Raw genomic sequence first — 9,108 nt, 5'->3', positions numbered from 1 at the left:
GTTCTATGGAACCCACTTTGGGAACACTGGTTGGAGTATTTCCTATGCAATTTCTAGTAACAAGCACTGTGCTCCACAGAGCAGTGGTCTTTAACTGGAGCTCCAATAACTTCCAGGAATATGAAACTTCCCAAAGTGGTTTAAGAAGATCAGTTTCTAGGACCTAACTTCCATACATATTCTCCCTAAAACTGATCCACCTAAGACAGCCTTTGGCAGAGTCTCCTTTCCTGATTGCCCTTCTCCCACTTTACCAAAGGAAGGCATACCAGGGACTGAGACACACTCCTTCTCACTGCCCTGCCCTCAGCCACTTAGGCTGGGTGACTACAGCTGCGGTCCGTGTGCCACTGGATCCATGGCGCAGGCACCCAGCTCTGTTAGATGAGTGAATGGACTGCACTCTGCTCCTCTCCCTCCTCCAGGCTCTCTGTACTTCAGTCCACTCTTACTGGACTCACTTTCCTCAAAGTGCTGCTTGCATTCTGTATTTCCCTGCTGAAAAATCACAACTGCTCTCCTGACAAACACAAACACCTTGGTTGGCATTCATCTCCCTTCATTCAATCCCCTCCATCCTCTGCTTCTGACATGTACCCTCTACTCCTGTCAGGGAGGCCTCCTGGCCATCTCCTGTTCCCACCTCCAAGCCTTTCCAATGCCATATCATCTGCCTGGAACGTCTGCCTTCCCCTTCCTGTCAATCAGCATCCTGCCTGTCCTCCTACACTCTCAAGGCATGTCCCGCTCTCCAGGCTACTGGTCAGTCTGTCAGTCCACACCGATGCCCTTTATGGTGAATTCCTCTCACACCACAGAGATAGGCTCAAATCCTAGCTTTCTCACTGCATAAAATAAACTTAAGTTATTTAAACACTTGAGCCTTCATTTCATCTGTAAAACGGTAACACCCTTTACACCAAAAGACAGTAAGACAGGTCAAGTGAGAGCATACTAGAGAGCCAAATTCACAACCACCACTAGAATAATATGCTCCATGAAGGTAAGGATTTTAGACTGCTTTATATGCTGAGGTATCTCAAGGCCTGAAACAATCCCTGGCACAAAATACACTCTCAATAAATACTTGGTGAATCAAAGGATTGACAGGATGAACAATGTACTGACTTACTTGATTTAATCGATTTCATAAACATTTGATGTAGTTATGATTATTATTTCCACTTTATAGAAGAGGAAACTGAGACCTTGCAGAGGCAGGAAGTCACAGAGCCAGGAGTTGAACCTCAGCAGTCTAGCTCCAGATCACAGGGTGGGGTTCTCTGGTTTGAGTATCTCTTCCCTACCTAGAATCATCCTTGAATCAGAATTGGTCTGTTTCTCTGGCCTGCTTTCCACAGTACCAGGCACCCAGTTAACTACTCAACCCTTGCCTGGTAAATGCTGAAAACAATAAGACCCACACTTTTGCATTAAGTCAGTTACCCCAGAAGAGGGTCTTAGAGCGTGCAGTCATGGTTTGGGCCTTACCTTGCCCTTGAACAGGATTACTGGGCAGACAAACCGTCCTCTGCACCTGGCCATCTTGCTGCGGTTGATGAGGTCTTGCAACTTGCTCACTTGCACGGTGCTTTCAAACCTAACACAGGGCAAGAAAGGCAGGTCAGGCTGGCTTCTATGTGGGCGTGTTGTGTATGCATGTTTGTTCACACAGACCCCACACAAGGTCTGCATCATGTGTAAGCATATTCATTTGAAATTGAATACATGCTACAACTCCTAAATTCTAGAACACTGACAAAGTTTTCCAGGGGAAAAAAAGGTGTTAGAACAGGTATTAAAATTTGAAGTCCCCTGAGTTCAGAACCTAAGATGGAAAACAAGGTGAATTAAACTGAAGACATGGTATATAAAACAAACAGAAATATACACAGGAAACTGAATACTGATTATATCTAAGGTATCCAGGTTTTTACTCTCACGGTAAGACCTGGTGCCCCAGGAACCCTCTGGAAATCATCAGGGCCATTCTGTGATCTTTTAGGGGGCAGGATGAGATAAAGGTTCATGGTCCACATGGCTATAAACGTTTGATAGCTCATTAACATTCCAATCATCTTTAACAGTCCAAATAGCTGACAAAGCAGGGAAAGCTGGGGCAAAGGAGGCGAAAGAGAAGCTCTCTGTGGCATTGAGAAGTGTAGTAGGTGATGCAATGGGTTTGGTAAGGGAGCTCCTAGAACAAAGAAGAGCCAGGTTTAGAATTGAGCTGCAGCAAGGCACACCCACATCAAATCATGCCTCCCTAAAGAAAGGGTCTACTCTCACAGACTCACCTACCAACTCTTTGCAGAGGCCTCACATCAGCCAGTCAGAGTTTCCAATAGCAAGAGAAACAAGAGGCAAGAAAGTTAGAGTAGGAAGCTTTCCCAGCTATGCAAAGTAGCTGAGCAGAAGGGAGGAAAAACACTTATGTTCCTAAAAGGGTTGAACTTTCAGGCCAGGTCCTAGAGAGTATTTAATCCCTTCCACATCCTAATCCTTCTAGGAATCCACGTGCTATTGCATGGCTCCTCATGTACACATGCATCCACATACTGTTTCAGAAGGAATAAGTAAGTGCCTCCCACGCATCTGTGGGACCTTCCTAAGTGTATCTGGATGCTGTTGGGGTTAATAAAAAAATACAAAGTCTTAAAAACACTGAATTCTTAGTAAAAATATACCTACAAAGGCTACTAACTGTGGCTTGAGAATATAACAGTCAAGTGAGGGTCTGAAATTGCACTTAAAAAGGGATCTTCAAATAAATCCCAGGATCAATAGCTTGATGATTTTGGAAAGAGAGTAAGGGGGTATAAAAAGACTTTACACCTTCCATGGCGTATTTGTCTGTAAGGTCTTATTTAAGATGTAATTTTTGTAATTAAATTTTTGTTGTTGTTGAAAGAAGGAGTAAGAATTGAGAACTTGGGGAGGATGGGGTGCCTCTGCAAAGGGCCCGCAGGGTGGCATGGACCCAGCAGCCAGGCTCGAGCACACAGAGTTGAGCACCAGAGCACTGCTGCCTTCCCTCAGTCTCTCTAGGAAATAAAGAGGCACCTCAGTAGAGACAACTGCCGAGTTAGACTCAAGACTCCACCAGAATATAAACAGGGAACACAGAGTACTGCTCACAGTAGCCTTCCTTCCACCTACTGGTGGCTCCAGGCACTCTCACAGCTCTGGTCAGCACCATCTGTCCTCACTGACTCTCATATAGCTCATACCAGCAGCTCCCTCTAAACCTTAAATGTCTTAAAACTGCATTTCATTCTCCCAGTTGAGTTCTTCCATTCAGCAAACTTTCCTCAAAACCAAGGTGGAGAACTCGCCAGCATTTCCCTTTAAGGGCCTTGGAGCTGTCTTTTACTGTAGAGACACGCCTTTCGTTAGGCTAGCTAGTGGTTTATTTTCTGGTTCCCCTACTCAAAGAACCAGTTTAGTTTCTGTTTTCTCACTAGTTCCTGTTTTTATTTTCATTACCTCTTGTCCTTAGGATCTTTTTATTGCAGTGGTAAGCACTGAGCTGTATCTGGCACATGATACTCATAATTTAATGAATAAATGTAGGTGTACATATTTATGTTTGTAATATATGCACTGAAAGATGTTACCAGGTGGTGACATTTCTTCTGATATTTATTTAAATGAATTATTTGACTGGATTTTATTTTTCATGAGCATCATCTACACACAGATAAAACTATTTGCAAATAAAGAAAATGCTGCTGTCCCCTAACTTCCAGTGGAAAGTTTTCCCTGACCAGTACCAGATTTCTCAAAACTAGGTTGGCTGTTCCTACTAAGTGCCCCAAAACTTCCTGTGATAAATGTTACTGCTACTATTATTTAATAGTATGAGGCACGAAGCAGGGCTTATACCCACATTACCTGAGTTGGTCCTCATTAGTTCCTTTTTACAGATGAAGCAGGTTAGTGACATGAAATCATGAGGCTCGGGTCACAGAACAGGTGAGCAACGCAGCTGAGATTCTAAACCCTGGCGGGTGGCCACTGAGCCCACTGTTTTAACCACAATTCCCCAGTGCCTCACCTGTACTTCCCCTAATTCCAGCTCTTGTTATATTGTTCTTATTTATTGGTCTTTGTTACCTGCTAGACTTAAGGGTAGACTTCATCTATCTGGCTTCCAAATGGATCCCTGGGATCTACCACATAGCAGCAACTCAATGAACTCTAGTTGAAAAACACATGTTTGCCATTCAGAGATCCTTGTCCATGCTTCTATTCCCAGATGAGCCAGATTGGGGATGTTCTTTAACAGGACCAAACCACTTCCGGAATCCAGTTCTACCCTGTTGAACTCAGTCTAGTTAGTGTTATAGTAACACCCAAGCCAAATATGTAAAGCAACAAGAAAGTATTTCTTCCAACACAAACATACCTAAACTCCCTTCCCTTCAACAAATAGGCATCTCTCACTCAACATCACTTCAATGCCTTGCAAGGAGTGAAAAGGAAAAACAAACTCCAATATGTTCCCTAGAGTTAAGGATGTTCCACAGTGGCCCTGGCCTGGAACGTGAGGCTCTGCTAGACAAGGTGGGAGAGCTGTAGCAGCAAAAGAAAAAAAAGGCAGACAGGTAGACAGAGTAGAGTCAGGAAATCTGGCTTTTAACACCACTCCACTTACTACATCAGTGATCTTGGGCAAAGGTTTGTTACCTCTCTGGGCTTCAACTGCTTTGTCTGTAAAAAGGGGATGACAGTGTCTTCTTCACTGGGTGGCTACAGGACTTAAGTAAGCTGTGTGTGAAACGCTAACACCTGCCAAACAGTAGGCACCCAACGAACAGTTTCCTTCTCTTTAAAGGCTAGACTAAATCAGCACTGAACTTGTTTCCTTCCAGGAAAAGCTTCCATGAGGCAACAAACACAGATCCTCAATGTACTGTTACTAAGGGTGGTTTGGCATCACCTGGGAGCTTGTTAGAAAATGCCAAATCTCAGGCACTACCTCAGATCTACTGAATCAGATTCTGCATTGTTAACAAGATCCCCAGGTGATTTACTCACAAAGTCAATGTGCAGAAGAGCCACCTTGACTATCATCCAGCACTAAGAGGGTGGAAAGGAGGGGAAGGTCCAGGCCCCCCCTGCCCCCCAAAAGCTCTTGTTCAGAAACTTTAAAGGTTTATATGTATGTATTTATTTAGGCGGCTGGCCGGAACAGGGATCGAACCGTGGTGTTATCAGCATCACGCTCTAACCAACTGAGCTAACTGGCCAGCCCCACTTAAAGGTTTGTAGAAGGTAAGATTACCTAACACTGAAGAAATTAGGAAGAGTTAAGAACCATAAACTAACAGGAGCATAACCAAACCCAGTTCTCTAGGCTTTGAGATTCCCAGAGTTCTTAGGTTTTACAATTAAGAACGTATTAAAATTTCTATGATCTACATACCAGAGTCCTTAATACATTCATTTTCTTAGGGAACTGCCTTAAGAAACTACAACCTCATGAAATAGGCACTCTTATAGACGTCCCCACTTTACAGACGAGAAAACTAAGGCTTAGTCCTCCAACTACTCCAACCTGGTTGTTCCTCTGCTTCTGAGCCTTCTCTGGCTCTCTGTGGCCTGCCACAGCAGTTCTCAGACTATAGGATTACAGCATACCTAAGACATCTGGGGAGTCCTCCGAGAATGTAGACTATGGAATTTCTGTTCAGAAGGTCCAGGAGTGGCTCTGGAATCTGTAATCTTGAGTGCTCAGAGGACACTGGCACAATAAAACCACTGACACCCACACACAAGCCACAAGTCCATGCTACTTAGCCTGATGATCAAGACCCTATACGAGTTGGTCCCTAAGGACATTTCAGGGAAACTCCTCATCCTTCCAATTCTAGCTCAGAAGGCTCTTGAACACGTGGTCTTCCCAGATCCTCACAACCCAGGCTGAATTAACCTTTCTCCCTAGTTTTCCCACAGCAGCACTTCTCAAACCTTAATGTGCATTTGAGTCACCTGGGCATCTTGCTGCCTTGTGATTCTGGTTCAGTGGCTCTGGAGCCGAGATTCTCTAACAAGTTCTTGGGTACACCGTGGCCATACTTTGAGTAGCAAGGGCCTGCTGAACTTTGCAGCATGACTCTATGGTAGCACTCATCACATTTCATCCACAGGGCCAGGATTTCACAGATATTGTTGACAATAGCTCCTGGAATTCCCTTAAAGTCAGCTGCAAGCAGGGAGACTAGGGGAACAAACTTGGAGATCAACATAAACCATTTCCCAGAGCCTCAATGCTGTGATTAGTTATTAGCGTCAAACAACTGCTACCATTTACTGACTACCTAGGAGCCACATCCTCCACCAGATGCTTTGTGTCTGCTCTGGTATGAACTGTTATCCCACATAAAGCACTCAGGCCTTGGTAGGATCTCAGTATATGGCAGCTCTTACTTCTAATGCTTACAACAAAAATGTCAAACCTGTATCAGCCATTTTTCTACAATTTTAGTTAGTCCTTGTAATGACTAACACAAAGTAGAAAATTACCAGAGAGAAAACTAACATCAAAGAGGTTAAATAATTTACTCAAGGTTAGTTACAAAGACAGGATGTAAATTCAGGACCTTAGGCTCTTAAGCTCTAGATACAATAAATGCTCTGAAACCTATCTTGACACAGCATACCTCCCACCTGTACTCACTAAGAAAAGGACACAGCTTCAGAGAGGTGAAGTGTGAAGTCAGCTGTCTTAAGACAATGAGCTGTAGCGTGGAATGAAAGAAATCTAGGGCTATGACTCCCAACTCCTCATCCTATGCCATGCTACCCTGCCATCTGACTTATCAAACCCTGCAGTAAATAAAGATGCCAATAAGGCTTAACACCTGAGGAAAGTGAGCCCTCCCTGCCCAGCTTCAGACTTCCTGGCCCTGGGGATGAGCTGTTAGGGCCTCTCCAGGCATGTACACTATGTTCACCTGATACTCACGTGTCTTTCTCCTTCTCAGAACTCTCATACTCCAGGAACACGATGTGCCGGGGGTAGTGGCCGCAGATATCGCCATTCACATTTGGAATCACGCTGAAACAGTAGTCTCGGCCAAACAGCTCCAGACATCTCTTCTCGATGCGCTCAACCTGCATAGAGGAGACCCAAGTATAAGATAAGACTCTGAGGTTCTGACAGTAAGAATTAGGCAGTCTGTGACCTGAAGAGGTCACTGGGAATGACATGTGCCTCTGTGATTATTATTCTTCAATGCCGGGAAGAGACATGATGCTGGGTAACAGGCCCTATGTGTAGTTCGTTAACCCATACATGGTATGCTTTGGGAAGAACCCTGAACCCAACAGTGTATGTGAAATTGTGTGTTGGACATCTGGCAGAGAGGAATAGAGCTTTCACTGGATTCAGAGGGGGAGTCCACAACCCATGAAATGTAAGAACTCTTGCTCTACTTTATTACAACTGGCATTAATCTATCATCTTCCCTTGGCACTAGATTCTTCCCTATTCTCCAGCCACAGACTAGTACCTAGAAGCTCTAGTTGGCATAATCACTAAAAGCTGCAGACAAAGCTGTCTCCTTACACACCATTTGCTTATGAAATAGAACAGCTCTCCTTCAAATTCATTTTGTTCACAGTTCAGGGAAAGGTCCACTAAGAAAAAGTCTTAAGACCTACAACTTCTTGAGGAGTTTGTAAGAGATCAGAAGGCCTGGACAGGCATAAACCCCAGCTGCAGTGAAAGTCAGGTGTAACTTACAACAACCCTAATCTTCAAGACTATAAGATGGAAGAGGGGTCCAGAAAAACCACCTGCCTTCTATAGCCACTCATAAGACCCTCCATTAAAAGTACTTTAAACACCAACAGGAAGGGGAAAAACTCAATGGCTTAAATTATGGACCTTCAAATTTCTTTTTCAAGGCACACAAGCATCATTAAAAAGCCTTTTAAAAAAATGCAAGTTCCAGGTTCCTCCACCCAGAAATTGACTCAGTAGGTCTAGGTGGGACCAAGGAATCTTTATTTTTCAAAAGTACCCCAGATAATGCTGAAACTCCGGACTATGCTATGAAAAATACTTGGTCATTTGGAAAGTTAGGAAGCCCCATTCTTACTAAAGTCTTCTCTGGGTTACCTCAGAGAACAGCAAATGCCAACTATAGCATGTCCCCGGCCTAAGTAATCTCTGGAGCCAAACCAGAGTTTTGTGGCCCAAGATGAAACAGATTCCCACTGGAAAACCTGTTGCTAAAGCTGCCAAAACCACTTGGGTAATGAGAGATGGCAGGGTCAGTAAGAATCCCATCAGACTGCAATGGCCTGACCAGACCGGAAGCTCCCCAGGTCTGGTGATAAAACGATTGAGGGGAATCCCAGGGGAGGGGGAAAAAAATAAAGAGGAACTGAGGTCTCCTTTGATAAAGGAACAGAGGTAGTGTGGGCTGGTTTCCTGCTCTACAAGGGAAGGAAAAGGTCGGGCCTAAGTCATGCTGAGACCTTATAAGGAGGAAACCCATTCCGTTCATCTCTTGACTTCATTCTGCCCCACTATCCCAGCTCCTTCATTCTGATCTGTGACCTGGAGGAATCCTCTGTTTTGCTTAGACTGGGGGTTTTGTGCCCTGTCACCGACCCCTCCCTAAAGCACTTGAAGCAGGAGAATAACCTAAGTTCCTCCTCTCTAAACTTTAAACCTGGCCCCTCAGCTCTGATCCTTGACCTCCAAACCCCTTGTCTCAAACCAAAAGGACAGCCCTCTTTGGCTCATTCAGGCTCTAGTTCCTCTTTTCATGGTTTTTAAGCCCGCCGCCTACTCTCCGGATCCAGACCTTGGAGAACTCTCTTCTTTCTCGGCAGGGAGGTACCACTCCTACTTTCCTCTGACCCCTGACCTCACTCTTTCCTCTGTAACTCCCCAAGTCCGGGGGCTTCTCCTGCACCTCCAGGCTCACCTTAGAGCCGCCCGTACCGCTGCCGTCTTTGGCCCGGTATTGAGTCCGAGAGAACTCCTCCAGCAGCTCCCCGAGTCCCGGCTCCTGCGGCGGCGGATTGCCCGAAGATGCCGAGGACTCCGCCGAAGCGGCGGCAGCGGCCCCAGCGCCGGCCATAGTTCAG

The 9,108-nt window shown here is 45.1% G+C and overlaps 1 protein-coding gene across 1 annotated transcript; it reads right to left on the bottom strand.

Moving 5' to 3' along the window:
- Positions 1–1,491: 1,491 nt before the first annotated feature.
- Positions 1,492–9,101, bottom strand: LOC103583525 (myotubularin-related protein 14-like; the record flags this gene model as incomplete). The annotated part of the gene is made up of 3 exons (XM_008564819.1): positions 8,946–9,101; positions 6,971–7,119; positions 1,492–1,600 (listed from the first exon to the last, which is right to left on the bottom strand). Coding segments are annotated over exons 1-3 (414 nt in total), but the record flags the coding sequence as incomplete, so codon positions are not given.
- Between the last annotated feature and the right edge of the window lie 7 nt (positions 9,102–9,108).

This window comes from Galeopterus variegatus, unplaced genomic scaffold (assembly GCF_000696425.1).
Source record: "Galeopterus variegatus unplaced genomic scaffold, G_variegatus-3.0.2 Scaffold23870, whole genome shotgun sequence".
Classification (NCBI taxonomy): domain Eukaryota; kingdom Metazoa; phylum Chordata; class Mammalia; order Dermoptera; family Cynocephalidae; genus Galeopterus; species Galeopterus variegatus.
Note: the sequence above shows the minus strand (reverse complement) of the source record. Positions and strands in the feature narration are given on the sequence as shown.